General features: G+C 40.1%; 1 protein-coding gene across 2 annotated transcripts in view; it reads left to right on the top strand.

The window, feature by feature from the left end:
- Positions 1-678: 678 nt before the first annotated feature.
- The window catches only part of fgfr1a (fibroblast growth factor receptor 1a), a 30,674-nt gene continuing 15,522 nt past the window's right edge, over positions 679-15,830 (top strand). For both annotated transcript variants that reach the window (XM_022212752.2, XM_022212753.2), the window contains exons 1-4: positions 679-1,316; positions 5,728-5,908; positions 14,579-14,821; positions 15,452-15,541. In XM_022212752.2, the coding sequence (XP_022068444.1) occupies positions 5,755-5,908; positions 14,579-14,821; positions 15,452-15,541 (487 nt within the window). In that variant the 5' untranslated portion in view covers positions 679-1,316; positions 5,728-5,754. The remainder of the gene's footprint in view (positions 1,317-5,727; positions 5,909-14,578; positions 14,822-15,451; positions 15,542-15,830) is intronic.

Below are 15,830 nucleotides of genomic sequence, written 5' to 3'. Positions count from 1 at the left end.
GAATGTTTGCTCTACATTTTGACTGATTTTTCTATTTTTGTCAACCACCAATTCAGAATAGAATAGAATACAGTAGAATGGAATGGTTTTATTGTCATACATCGCATGACGAAAATATAGATAGCTTCTGCTGGACGGTGCACGACAACAAGCAATAAGAAATAAAATATCAACATTAGATAATAAAAGCAAATATACCTATAGAACAAAACAATATTAAAAATGGCAGCAACTGCAAAGGAGGCCAGATATATACAATATGGGAGGTAAATGAGATGAAATAAGACCCAGTAAATAGAAATAGAATAAATAATTCTGCCTTCCCTTTAATATATTATATTTCTCCTTTAATCTTGTCTAATGTTTTGTATCTAAAAAGTATTCATGTTTACAGGTACCACAATTAAGTGCTACAAGCATACAAATAAATAAAAATGAAACATGCAAAAATGCATTAATACATAAAAGAAATACAAAAATATGAGTATGAGTAATTAAATAAAAATGAAAATCACTTATCTAGATGACAATAATATTTTTTGTTTGAGTTCAGTAAAGTTGCAGAGCCAGTTTGTGCTCCCTGATGTAATTTAAGCATGTTGTTCTTCTTCCTGTGTTGTGCATTACAGCAGCAGACCGGAAGTGGTGTGTGTGTTCAGAGTGTGTTGCTGACGGTGGTCCGGAGGATGCGCACTCTCAGATTTAAGGGGGGAGGTTTGTAGCTGCTCGGACTGTCGTTGTTTAACAGCATTTCTCCGCCAGGAATGGTCAAAAAATACTTTCTAGGATTGACTTTAAGTGCTTCTTTTTTGTGGAAAAAAATACCTCTGAACGACGTTTCGTTTTTGGACATTTTGTTAGAGCTAGTTGAACAACTTTAGGACTCAGTTTTCGGACTCGAGGAGACAAAAATTTCATCGCGAAGTGAAGCGTTTTTTGGGATAAAGGGACTCTGCCGCAAACTGGCGCAGAGGCTGCACTCACGTAGTAACTTCGGACCTGTTTATCTAGGTAAGATTAAAAAAGCAGCCTGGGTGGTTAAATTGAAAACTTAACGTTTTCGATTCTGTTTAAGAAGTTATTTTTCTCGTCTACGTTGGTTATTTGGAGTTTTCTGATAGTGGACGAAACACTCTTTTTTTTTTCTCGTGTCGCGCAAGTTTGGCTAAAATATGCGCAAACCTGTTAGCTAAACGTGGACAACTTCGATAACGGGACGTCCAAGTCTGGATTTAACTGTTTTCGAGAAGTTTTCCTACATCCAGTCTTGAGCTCGGGAGTCTTCCTTATCTGAACCACAGCTCCCCGCCAGTAAGGTGAGCTTTTTATTCCTCCTCTGTGATTTAGCTTCATCTGGTTGTTAGCTGCTGTTTGCACTCATCTCATGCTTTCGAACAGCAAAAATAAGAACATTTACCAACTATGGTTTCCAAAGTGGGTAGCAGATATTTAGTGACATTCAGCCTTTAGGAAATATTTCTCTCCTGTGCATCAGCTGAATAGGAAAACCCTCCTTTTTTGGACACATGTTGCTTTCTCTCCTGGTTTATTGTTTACTAGCAGCCCAGTCTACTCTGTGTTTGGGAATAAAACGGCAAGCACAAGGTTTAAAATGCTCCCTGGAGCTCATATCAGGTGCCTTTTAGTGAGATTAGATAATTTACTTTCTTAAAAACTGCACGATGCCCTTCAAGCAGTGGCTTTACTGAACTTTGCATTTAATGTTTGCATTAATCCCATCAATCTGCTCTAAATGCTCACTTCTCAGACCCATTTAGGCTCAAACATCCAACCCTGCAAAGTTCAATCCACAACATTTTTTCTTTTTCTTTCTCTTTAAATCATGCTGTATATTAATTATTGAGAAATGCTGTGATGCCACATCTAAAAATTCTCTGCGGAGGGCCATCATTACTACATCTGTCATGGTCTGGAAGGGGCCGGCCTGATGTTATGTAAAGCTCTAAAATGTTATGTTACAGAGGCAGAGGGAGAAGATGGATGGTTTAGGAAAGCAGCGTGTCCGCAGGGAGTTCACCAGAGAAAAAAAGTTTTTTCCTGAACCATATAATGGGAAGTGAGGAATACTTGTGCCCTTTAATTTACCAAAGCTGCTCCTCTGTGTTTTATCTAAATCCGTTAAGAAATCTAGTGTGGACGTAAGGGTTTCCTTGACACCAGTAGACAAGTTTTGGAATTTAGTTGTTTTCTAGGGGTTTAGAAAAAAATCCAGATGTTTCAGGCTGATTTCTAAGCATATTCTATGGAGGTTTTTTTTGACAGAATAACATAAACACACATGCTGAGAAGTGCTGATGAGAGTTTAAGTGTGGAACCAAATGTCAGTGTGTCAGATGGCTTGACATTAATTGTCTTTACATTTGAGCTTAATCTGGTGTCACCTGATCTGCTGGCGGAGGCACGCTGATGGTGAACCACCAATTCAGAATGTGTGGCTGCAAAGAAGAAGGGAGAAAAAAACCCCAAGTATGTGTTTTTGTGAAAACAGCCACCTTAGGGAATGGTCTGATGCTCTTCTGTCCACTGAACTGCAGCCCTGAGCAGACTGGCCTGTTGCTGGCTGGAAGTGCAGACTGGACTGGGAGGGGAGGAGGGGAGAGGAGGGGGACTCCAGAATTTGGGAGCTGAGGAATTTTATGCATGGGTGGCAGTGAACAGTAATTATGGTGCAGGCCGTGTTATGGGTTCGGCCCGTAACCTTTTGTCTTTGTATAATGAGGGGAGCTAAATGTGTCTTGCGTGTTCTAATCTGTTTAGTCGATCCCCTTTTAGTTTGGCCGACTTTCAGGAGAATGCTTTAATTTCTTAAGAGCATAGAAAATAGTGGGAATATCACTTTTCTACTGGCAGGAAAATGTACAATGAAGATGTTCTATCTAGGATATTTATGTCCTGAGTTGTTAGTGTTTATAAGCTAAGGATTGTTCTGTAATGTATCGGATTTTTGCCAGAAAATGTACGAAAAGTAGCAAAAAAGACAGTTGAGCACTAGAAGAAATAACCTCAAAATGTAATTATGGGCAGCTGTTGGTCTTGCTATCGAAGGCTTGAACAATTAATCGATTTTAAAATGAAAGACCACAATTTGAAACAATGCAATTAGCAAATTAAAAAGGCCACAATTTAGGATTTATGCTGTGCAGTACGACTGACTCAGGGCTGAAACCGCTGGCATGTTTTGACGGTGTCTCATATCGTAGTGCTCCATCACGTTTTAAATCAACTAAACAGTGAAGCTTGACTTTTTAAAAACAAAAACAAGATTGCAAATCAAATCGCTATATCCGTCTGAATAATTGCAATTAGATATTTTTTCCAGATCGTTCATGACTAGTGTAGACTTTCCTTTTAGGCCTGACACAATCCATATAAAGCTGGACATAAATAATAAGTATTTTAAATCCTGCCTGGACCAATGGGAGGACTGAAGTATTTGAGAGCTCGGCTGGGATGAGACGTGTTTGTAATTTTTTCCCCTTTAATCCCTTGTGTCATTACTGTAACTCAGAGTGTCTTCTCTAATTTTAGATATCATTTTTTAAAAAGGAGGAAAACAAAGAAAGATATGTTTTTGTCCATCTGGGACTTCATTCAATACACAAAGAGATGAGTCTTGATTTATGAATACAGGTAGAAAAATAAAACATTGTTGAGCTTGATGTATTTTTGATGTAAATAATTTTGATACCACCTGCTATCTGTATTTTAAAATGCAACATGTATTATTTCTACCTTCTTTAAGGTTCCTCAAATTTGGTGTAAACAAGGACTACATTTTAATATTGTGAGCCACAATAATAGTGGGGAGGTTTATTTTATTTTTAAATGCACATCTTTAAAAATCATTCTGTGATTTTTTTTTATTTTTTTTTTTAATTCTGCAGATTGCACAAAACAAGCATGTTTTCTGCTGTCAGGAGAATCTGATTCTGATTTATAGAGTCTGGCATCTCAAAATTGCTTTTTAATTGTCATTTTACACACACAGTTTACAGCAAAATGAAAGAGTCTCCGGCACAGTGTTTCATTTGCACTGATCTCTTGCTACATATTTCACCTTTTTATCAAACAAATTGCAGCTCCTGCAGCCATTTTTCTATTTCCACTGTGTTTCAATTAATTTTCAGGCTTAGATTGAGTTTTGCAAAATTAAAAAATAAAGGCAGGGCATCATTTTTTCCTGTTGAATAATGAGCTAAAAATAGGCAGGTAGGTCTTTGACATTAGAATATTTACAGTTTTGGCTTATAATAACAGATTTTGGTTACATGAGTCAGCCTCCGTTAGCTGCCTCATTCAATAGGAGCATGCCCTGGATGTGGATAGTAAGACATAAAGTATGTTTTACTCGTCCTCCCGAGGGGGCGGACGATGACAAAATGTCCCGTCATACTCTGAAGAAGCTACTTCCTCCGCTTTCAAATATTCACGGTTGTTGTAGTGACGAGGGCCCAGGGAACGTGTTGGGCTGCTCTTTGCGGTTCCTTCTGTCTGGCAGCAGAAGCACTTTGTTGGAGACTTCCCAAACACTGACTCACAGCTTACAGAGCAGAGATGACCAAGCTTCTTTATCCCCCTTGGACCCCCCCTGACCCAGCTCAGCTGCTGGAACACTAGACCATTCTTGGAAAGTGAAATTGAATTGGTTTTGAGGGGAACACAATGACTGTTTCAGTGAGGAACACTCGTACAAGCGATTACCTCCTGAAGGAAACCACAGCTGCATCTGTGCAGAACAATATGTTAAAATGTTAACCAAGCTGAGGTTTCTATGACCAGTGTGAGCCTGTTGTTGTTGTTTTACAGAATGGACTTTGATATTATGGATTCATCTGTAAATGTATTGATTTTTAAAGGCTTCTGTTAATAGGCCTGTGACATCAGGTATGACTTTCTTTGACACTTGTTGACAACTCATAGGAGCAAATGGCTGCAGGGGGTCGATTTGGGTTTGGGAACCAAAACCAACTATTAGGTGATAGATCTCTCAGCGTGGAAATGATGGCCTGGCAGTCCCTCTCCTCAAGGGTGTCACGTAACGGCCTGTAGTTTTTTTGTGTGTGTGTCTCTAACAGATTCTTTAAGGGGGGTTCTGGGCAAGTGCTAATCTCTGTGGCCAGATGCTGCAGAGGTGATGATTTGAGCAGATGTGCATGTGAGGGTCACCCACTCCTCATTCTGGAGGGTACTACATGAACAGAAAAAATGTATAACAGTGTGAAATGGTTCAATAATTACTTTGAAGTTTTGGAAACAAAACAATTAATTCCTAAGAACTGAGCAAGACTTATCCTCTGTTTGTTTTTTGTTTGTTTGTTTAAGCTATCACAGTGGGCCTGGTGCTCTGCATTTTCTTATCACTGTTTTGTACAAGCAGCCTGAATACTTAGGTACCTGCCTTGAACCTTGTAGATACAGAACATGTCTTTCTTTTTGGTGGGTGAGGAATTTCCTTGTCAACAAAAATACTGATTGCAGTCAGTAAAAACTGTCTTTTTTTACAGAGAGTTTTTTTCACCGTTTAGTTTCTGTTTTCAGCCCAGTTTGAGTTTTACAGATCAAAGTGTGGTTTAGTCAAAGCAAATGTTTCTTTCTATCTAAGAAGATCATATCCTGAATTGATTCTGACTTATTTTTTCCTTGCTGATAACCGACTTGTAAAGGATGACTCTTGCTGATCTGTTTTCATTGTTTACATTTTTTTAGCTGTGCCCTGTGAATGACCCGCTGCTGATGCCCCAAAGATCTGAATGGAGTTCCAGTCGCAGAAAAGCCAACAGTTGTAGCTCCCTCAGCAGGATGCTGATGAGGCCAAGTATACTTCTGTTTCTGGTTTTATTTGCCCAAGTTTTAAGGACCCAGTGCCGGCCTGCCAGCACGGATGAAGGTAAGATGGACTGATAACTTAGAGCTACTAAGACTCCATTTGTACAGTGCTTTTTATTATTTTTTACCCCAGTTCTGGTTGCAGTATTATGGAATATCATGTAGCTGTTTGAACTTATAAACTTATTAGGTCTGACTTATCTTGACTCTTTGCCTTGAGAAACAGTCCATTGATTGGCAAAGCTTTGTTCTTTGTACAGGAATGTAATCCTAACACACTCCAGACTTTGGTGAAGTCTGTCTTTGTAGCGTCAGTCCTCCCTCACCACCCCCATTTGCCTGAGTCTGATGTTTGAGTGTGCTTTAGTGCATCAGATGTGGCACAACTCTTTCTCTGACTTTCAATTACACCTTTTCTTTTTTCCTGGCTAGTAAAACTAATTCATACTCCTGAACTTGTTAGAAGTGGATTTACAACAAATGTTTTTGACAGACCTGAGTGTATAATCATTTTATTGTTTTTAAACTGGACAACGCTATCAGGCTTTCTGTAAAGAATTTATCCCGGTCTGGCTGTTAGACAAGTTCACTTCTGAAAAGAGGAAAGAGGCACTGAAATCAAATCCTTAAAAATGTGTTTCTTGGATGCAGTCCAGCAGTGTAATAGCCTCCTGGATTTGTGGGTAGATGGGTTTGGATGTTTACACTCAGCAGTCGGAAGTGGAAAGCAGCAAAAGAATATGATAAAGCCGAGCATTATAATTGAAGTAATTAAGCAAGAGGGTCTCTCTTGGGCTTTAAACCCTAAAATAAACTTGGTGCGGCTGTGTTTAAGCCAACAGTGGGACAGGGAGGAGTAAATGACTCCCATCTGTAGCCCAAGGGCAGCTACCTAGCAGTCCCTGCTTCTCTCCTCCTTTGTAATGAAAAGGTATTTGTTGTCACCGAGAGAGGAGTTAACTGCCAGGGAACTATAAATTAGCCCGATTTTGAAAAAAAGGAAAGAAGATGCAACTTTAAACCCTTCCTTATCCTCAAGGATAGGCTTTCTGAGGAGGATGTTTGTCATCTAAGGTGAGCCATAAATTTCCACCCGGGTGGGGGAAGTCTGATGCATTTACACTCCACCCAGTTCTTGATCACCAAATGGCCAGGTACTATCTATGTGCCTCGGTGCTTTTCCTCCAGCTCCCCCACCAACTTCTGCTTGGGAATGCTTCACTTTCCCCCGCTTCCCTGCTGGGTGACGGATGGCTTCAGCTGTCGACAAACAATCACAGCAGAGGCATTTGGTTGCATTCCTTTTGTCTTGGGTGGAGAAACAAAATAGTTATATGGAAATGCTCTTGTTTTATGCAAGCCTCATTGTTTGTCTTGGGGTTTTTTTCTTGTGTGTTGTTCACATAAGAAAAGAATATTCTGTGAACAAATTAAGTTCATTGTTTTTCTTCATGGGCAGCTATTCAAATAATTACAGCCCCTTAAACTTTTCTGCCGTGAGATCATTCAGCAAAACTCCACTCTGTTTTAGGCTGAATGTCATCTTAATCTCTGTGTATTTGTTTCTAACAGTGAAATGTCAGGAAGTTATTTATATGTTATTCTCGGTGGATTTCTTTGCCTCGATGACCTGCTGTCAGTCACAGTGGAGGAGCCGCTGACCCTTCGATGGAGGGCTCTTAAAATCTGGAGCTGCCACAGTTCTGAGAAAGACTTTACAGACAGAAATGGAGGCCCAGAGGAGCGTAGCTCTGCTGACTCTAGAGTAGGAGTAAATTGTTGTTTTTGTATGAACACAATTTGCGTTGCATTAGTCTTTCCAGGTCTTCTGTAGAGACCTGTGTCTACAGATAAACTCCTGAATAGCATTAAGAGGTTTATTTGTCTTGTGTTTCTTATTTATATTCAGCCACTCTTGAGCTAGTGAACAATAAAAAATCTGCATTTGATAAGACAGACAGAGAACAAAGCATCTTTTAATGGTTTGGCTCATGGCATGAATACAGCTGTGTTGTTATTGGACTGTACTGACATTTAAAAAGTGTTATCACAAAAACAGCACCAGCCTATTACAAGCTTCCTACTGGTTTCTGTGGCCACTATGTTTTTGTTGCAGGCAAACACCATATAATTATTCTCTTTCAAAGATAAAATAATTATTTAATAGCAGCCTATAAATGTTGCATGCCTGTGGTGGTAAAATCATTATTTTATCTTTTGAACTTATCCTGAAAAAAATCGCATCGCATAACCACATTTAAAGTGGTGTGTGGAATTATTAGGCAACTAAATTACAGAAGTATTTTTTCCAAACTAATTTTTAGAGTAAGTGTAACAAATAAGTAACACAAAATGATCATTAAATAACATTATTGACCTCTCAAAAGTATTCAATGGTCAATACGGTAACCTGTCTTTTCAAGAACTACCCTGAACCTTCTATCCATCAAGTCTGTCAGTTTCTCCATGTGTTAACGATCAACATTGGCTGAAATAACACCCGTAGCCTCCCAAATGCTGTTCAAATAGGTGTGACATTGTCCCCTGTGTAAATCTCATCTTTTCTAAAAGGCTCAGAAGTTCTGAATAAGATTTAATCATGTGTGGAAATGAACCAGGTCTTTATTCAGTCATCTATGAGGCCTGGTTAGTCAAGCAGTGGAGTTGTTGGATGCATGTGATAGTGTGTCCTGAGTCCTCCTTACTGTATCACTGGTTGAAGAAAGCAGCTATTAGAAACAAGCAGTGAGCTCAGGAGTTGATTTTCAGTCCGTCTTCAACCAGAGAAGGACCAGTCCACACCTGTACCCCTCATCCACTTTACCGGACTGACTCAGAGTGAATTTCATTTTATCTGTCCCAAAATCCGATAGAAAATATCTCTTTGGTCTGATGTTGATGCGCTTATTTGTGAATCTTATTTGCTGGGTATTGTGTTTCAGTCCCTTTACCTTGTCATAGCTCTGAGCACTTGACACTGTACTTGTGGACACTCCAGGTAGGTTGTAGTTCAGAAATGTGGTGGCACTGCAGGATGATGGCTTCCTGGTAGCTTCACACTTAATTTTTATTCAGTGTTTTGCAGTTATTTTAGCTTTTTCGCCTACACGGGCTTCTTTGAAACCTAGATGGTCATTTGCTACTAACTGTCTGATTGTTCTGTGGTCGCAATTCAATCATTTAACCATTTCAAGAGTATTATGACTTTTTCAACAGCAATTTACAATTTTTAGCATTGCAGTGACAATTTAATCATTTTTTTCGTCCATGTTACTTTGAGGAATGAAGCTGCCTAGTAATCATGCACACCTTAATTAAAGGTTATAGAAGCTGGGTTTCCATTACCCTTAGATATGCGCAAAATGTAAATAGCGCAATAAAAAACTGGTAATGGAAACACCTGAATTTCGAAAAAGGACTAAAATATCGTTAAGTTTTTACGCTCTCATGAGGTGGTTTTTCAGACATTTCGATATTGAAAAATATCGCAAAAGCGCAATGGAAACACTTTTTCCACAATTATACGTCACTGGACATGATTTCCTGGTCACATGACCAGTTCTCTCGGTGTAAACATGACGTGGTACGTGTGGACAGAAGAGGAGACCGAGACTTTTCTTGCCATTATTCCTGAGAAAAACATCACTGCCATAGTAGACAGCAAACAGCAGAGGAATGCAGAGTGTTATAAGGAGATAGAAACAGGTTTTGGGCGTCCATCTTCCTGCAGTGAAATCTCGCGGGATGATATTTTACGAGAGTTACGATGCTTCTGCCCAGAACAACCTTCAATGGAAACATGTTCAAAGCGCAAATATACTTTGTCGAAATTTTAGAAATATCACTTTTATTTTGCAAAAAACTGTAATGGAAACCCAGCTAATCACTTTAGGGCACACTAGCCCCCCCACTGCATGAAAGCATATCACTGGAAAGTGATGGAATCCAAAGGACATACAGGGTGAGCTAGATTTGGATAGAAATAGTGCAGTGCAGAGTTGAAATAATGCTTTATTAATACATTTTATATACGGTTGGAAATAGTAAGTAGGATTTCAATTCATACTCAAAGAGCAAAAGCAATAGGACGATGGTAAAAAAAAAAAAATCATGATTCAGTTTCCAGTCAAAGTAGGGGATCAGTAACTTGTTCAGCAAGTTTCTTCTACATACTTAGGAAAGACAAAAGGCAGTGACATGACGTTTACAGTTCTCGCTGTCCCTAATAATTGATGCACAGGATGAATACAATAAAGGAGCCCGGTTTAACCTCTCTGAAAAGTCATGTAAGGAAGGACGGTGATGCATGTATTGTTTGAGTGTAATGGGCTGCTCATGTATTTAGCGACAAGTCTCTGCAAGCCATTTTTATTGGAATTTCTCAAACTATGTAAACCTTTGACCGAAGCAAATCCACCGTATACGAAGCAGTGATAAAAGCAACATTCTTATAGTTTTTAAAAGAGTTCCTGGTTTTATTGTGTTTGTCCGTTAAAAACATAGAGTTAGGCTAAAAGTAGCTGAACTCATTTGAATGACACTGGAACAACTTTGCCGCACACAGCAGCCCTTGTAGCTCCCAAGTGTTAATCTATGCTGATTGTCAGTGGCTCATTTAAGAATGAAAAGCTCCTCCACTGGAGTGCTTTAAGGAGGGACACTTGCTCTGTGAAATTTTGGGGCTTGCTAATGGGCATTGTCCTATTCTTTTTCGTCCTGCCAGTGCTGCTCTTTGTCTGTTATCAGTCCTCTCTGCATGTCACCCACCCCTTCACTCTGGTGTGGTCAAATCAGCAAATCGGGGACCTCGCCATAGCCATTTTTCTCTGTGTGTCATCGCAGAGCCTCAACTACCCTGACTTTCCTGCATTCAACCATCACTCCAGTGAGAGCAGGAAATCCCAGAAGTCATTCACGCGGCATATTGCTTCCTATGTTGCTGTCAGAGAAAGTTCCATAGACTGGCGCCAACGCTTCCTTTTAGTTAGTCTTGCATTTACAGACTAGTGAGCTTTTCCGATTTGTTTTTAAAACCTCTCGCTTGCATTCTTCTCCACCAAAATTCCTTTCATGATTTATGTAATTAGGCTGATTATAAATGATGTCAATCAATTTTTCCAGATGGTTGAAAAAAGTCATGAGAGACCATTCCAGGTGGGTTGCTTTCTGAAACTGTGGGCCTCACTCCATTTTAATCCAATCATAGTTGCAGGAAGCTTAACTGAGATGAAACATCCTCAGATTCAAAGGAAATGTGAAAACTTGGCACTGACCTCCCTGTGAAGAGCTGAAAATAAATCTACTGCAAGTGTAGCTATTTTTTAGCATGGCATTTATATGCCAACTTTGCCAGAAAGATGTTGGCTGTTAGCCTAGCCGCAATAGACAACCCACGGCAATGAATTTATTTCTCTGCCAGGGTGGGTCTAGTCACTCTCCATAAGGCTCGAGGTTGGATGCTCCTAAAACTGGCCGGACCAATCACCATGAAGTGTAGAGTCAGAAGGCGGGCATAACTAAGTGACGACAGGCGCGACGATTCTGACAGAAACAACCGGCGCACAATATCTTTCAACTCGGCTTTGGCCACAGCCCTTAAAGATTTGAAGCTAAAATTCAACTTGAAAGATAAACAAAGGACGGCACTGAAGTGTTTCATTGAGAAGAAAGACGTATTTGGACTTATGCCGACGGGATATGGCAAATCCTTAACATACCAGTTGGCTCTGCTGGTTGGGAAGCTAATGGGACTTAGCCACAATCCGGCGCTCTAGGAACTACGTCAGCCTATTCGTTGCGCTGATTGTTTGTATACCTACCCAATTGCTGCAGAGTTATTTGAAAGACAACCTTTTAGCCCGCCTCCCTCCCTGTCGAGTGTTCCTAGACCCTTGTGTCTTAAGAGCTGGGTCCAGCGCGGCTAGGCCAGTTGGCTGTAACTTTTTTTAGAGAATGATTTGGTTGCTTTGGCTGCATTGTGTTATATCTTTCTCCAGTTTTAAGAAGGTTGTCACAAAAGCACAAATGGTACTGTGTGTTGTCTAGAATAAAGCAACTAGTGCAGTTTACAGCCTTTATGGGTGTTTTATGATGTCTGGAGTGAGATTAACAGCTGGGATGTTGACAGTCTTATCAGTGGCATCCCTATTTAGAGGGCAGGGGCAAAAAGATACTGGACCGCCACATGCAGCACAGAGACCTTGTTCTAAGGCTGTGCCCAGGTGAGATAGCTGTCGGCCATCACTAACGGTATTTTAACATTTAGTTAGTAAAATTTGTACACACGTCTTTTCTCGGCTTTGGAAAACAGGATTTTTGTTACCCCAAAGTGATCCCAAGAGTGTATAAGTCTGAAAACACTGGCCGTGTGTTTAAGTGTGTACAGGGAAAACAGAGCCCTTGAGGGTAGCGGCTGTGTGCCATAGTGTTAGTAAAGTTAAAACAACTTTTTGTTGCCGAGGCGGCATTCGTTTTAACAGCCAGTATAGCTGAATACACTGTAAAGCCGTTGGCAATAACCAGAAAATATAAAGATTCTGTCCGATGATGTTGAGATTATAAAAGCTATGATTTTACACTCCAGTGTCTTTGGAATGACAAGCATGTAGCGTTTATGGTCTGCAGTTGATCACCATTTGCTACATTTTAATTTGTGTGAAAAACAGAAAAGTATACAAATGAGAGCAGTAAGTATTGTGAATTAGGCCACATTAGAAACAATAATGATGGATGGAGTGAGCAGGAAGACACTGAGCAGAGGTGTAATGTACACAGGAGAGGTTTGTGTGGCATGAATACTGTCAGCAAGGTGCCATAATATGACGCAGGTGTTATATTGACATGTATTTGTTGGATTTATTGGACAGTGTCCCTATCATGAAATGACTTGGTCAGCTGATCTGTGAGTCTAATTCTTCATCAGATGTACGTTGTCACGTAGCCACCTTGTGTGATAATTGAAAACTGGGCAAATCATAGGAGTGTCACTCTAGACAAAACTCTCTACAAAAAAAGCATGTAAACAATAATATGAAGGCAAGTGGTTGTAACATGAAAACTTCATTTTTATATTTAGATTGCTTAATGTAGACATGGTCTAAACGCCTCTTCTGCTTCCCCCCATTTGGTTTTGTTTTTGAGGAGAAAGTTGATCCTACCCCCTGGCCCCTTTTCCTGCTGGGATTAAGGGCCTGTCAGACATATGTGATCCAGGAAATACCTTTACTAGGCCCAAGTGGGGTCACCATAGCAACTGGCACTAGAACCTGCCACTACAGGCCCTCTCTCGCTCGCTCCTGTGCACATGCTCACTAGCGTGCTCTCCCTGCTCCCTCTTCCCCTTCATTGTTTGTAGTCCTTTGTTGTGCCGGTGGGAGGGATTATTCAGGTTTGCTGATGTTGTCCTGAAGTCCTTCTGTATAGATGTGCTTCCTGTTGTGATCAAAACGAAACGCTTTTCTAAAAAACACAGTGTGCTTTGAGACTAGCTCAGAATAATTCATCTTGAGGGAGTGTTCACCATTTGATATTTGATTATCTTAAACAGTTTGTTTTGTGCTGAGGAGCTACGTAGGAAATTGGGGACAGAAAAACAAGTAAAAGGACTCAGACGTTGCATTATAGCACTGCCTCAGGGGACTGTGGAGATGCTACCTGGCTGAAACAACAGAACTAAGTCAATTAGAAGCGCAGTGATTAATCAATTAATGAAATGGTTCATATAAAGTTACAGCCATGCTGACAATCATTTAACTTTTTATGAAAAAAACTGACAATGTCTGTCCATCGTCTACAAGAGAGTCGCTGCTTTTTATTGCATGTTTTATATAGTGAATTTCTGTGCGTTTTGAACGGCTGGTTGAACTATTAATGCTTGAGTATCACCTTGGGCTTTCGGGAAATTCACAGATTTCATTGTTTTGTGTCAGTTTATGAAATAATTTTCAAGAAAATCATGAGCAGAAACAGTTAATGAATGCTGAGTAGAATCATTAGTTGCATTGCTTTTGTCCACAAAATTAGGATGCTAATCTACTCAATCAGAACTGTGTACCTTGTGTACTTTCTGGCATCGAAGTGTCATCCTAAAGCAAGAATGTCAAGCAAGTTGGCCTGTGACAATCTTTACCTTTTGTAACTAGACAAACAACACCACAGTGATGGACAACATGTCAGTGTAATCGGGTTACTCCCTCCCCGTTGCTGACTATGTAGTCATTTAGAACAGGGGGCTCAGGTGTCTTGCTTCGTAACACCTCCCCTCTCCTCATCCCTCTAATTGAATTTTACCTTCCTCTCCCAAGTAGCTTCTTGCCTGCCCGACGATGGTGCCTTAACTAATTTGGGATGCGATTTCATTTGGAGGAGAGGTCAGGCAGGCGAGAGGAAATCGAGGAACGACTTTTCTCATACCTTTAAGACTCTGTTTTGTGATTGAAGTACTTTTTTATGTGTTTACAGTACAAATACAGCCCCTTTCTGTGTGAGACCACCATGAAGATTTTAGGCCCATCAGTGCAGATTTATGTATTTTAAGATATGGTCTTTTTTCAGTTGGAATAAACCTAGTAGTTATCTTGCTGTGCAGTATATTTCATAGTTTACACCAAAGATACAAACTCTTTCATGTGTTCATGGAGTCTTATTAATGTCTTTGTAAGTGTTTAAAGCTTCCAAGTGGTAAATAACCCATTGAGCCGTTAAGTAGAACCATGTTGTGCTTCTTTTGTAGTCTCTGTGGAAACACAGGCAGAGCTGTTCACCCTCTACCTTGGGGACCGTCTGGATCTGAGTTGCTCTGCCAAGGACTCCCCCCATGCTGTCAACTGGACTAAAGACCATGTGGTTGTGGTGGATGGAGAACACACACGCATCCGCAGTGGCCAGCTGGAGATCGAGGCTGTGGAGCTGACGGACTCTGGTCTGTACGCCTGCACCACCTTTGGCAACCACAGCGTCTTCTTCAATGTCACAGGTAAAGACCTAGAAACGGTGAAGATACAGACTTTGTAGCTAATTTCTATTTTCACAGTTTGAGTCAATAATTACGTTGTTAGTAGATTTTTTTTGTGTCGGCTAATTAAAGATGCATCACAGAGATTTGAGCCTTTCTTGACTGCTCCTTGTTGTGTAGCCGTTTGCTTTTTGAATCGCTGGAGCTCAGAGGAGACACAGAGCAACAAAGCCAGGTTTTGTTCACAATGAACAGCAGATATCACTGTCCAAATTTTAAATCTGCATATTGTGAACTCTATGTTGGCTCATAAATCACTCTTTGGGTTTACTCTACAATTGTTTTTTAAAATGTGTCACTTTTAGATGATTTTACAAACTGCAGTATTAACAGTGTAACAAATTCACTTCAAATCATCACCTGATCCCTTAGGCTTAAAATGTAACATGCAAAATGAGCACATTACATCCATCCTCCAATTGTTCATAAATCTTCCCCCAAACTTTACACAGAAATATTACCACTTGGCTCCAAATGTGAATTTAGTTTTTCTTATTTTCATATATCCTGAAATTGTTGCATCACTGACAAAACACTGTGTGTATCAGTACAAATAGGAATGTGTTGTCACAATTACTTTCTGTTCACTAGTTGACACATTGGCCTCATCTGAGGATGATGATGAAGATGAGGAGTCTTCATCGGAGGAAGCTAAGCTGTTGGGCAGTCAAAAACTGCTGCGTAAGTATGCTCATGTCTTCATGTTACTAATGCTACTGCAACAAATGGTCATTACTGACTAACCTTGAGTCACAGGATTATGAGTAACTGTTGTGAATGGTCACATATTTAAGAGCTTTATAATTCAATTTTGGGCCTGCAGTGTGTGTGGGTCTCATCTGGATGAATGATTTCACCCTGAATCAGAGAGTTTTTGCTACCTCAGTGACAGCTTTTACACAAGGAATGTCCCTGTGGTGACTAATCGTGGTTAACCTTAGATGTCCTCCAATTTGTCTACAAAGCAATT

Source organism: Acanthochromis polyacanthus, chromosome 7, assembly GCF_021347895.1.
Source record: "Acanthochromis polyacanthus isolate Apoly-LR-REF ecotype Palm Island chromosome 7, KAUST_Apoly_ChrSc, whole genome shotgun sequence".
Lineage (NCBI taxonomy): Eukaryota > Metazoa > Chordata > Actinopteri > Pomacentridae > Acanthochromis > Acanthochromis polyacanthus.
The sequence above is the reverse complement of the archived record's forward strand: the minus strand, read 5'-3'. Positions and strand labels throughout refer to the sequence as shown.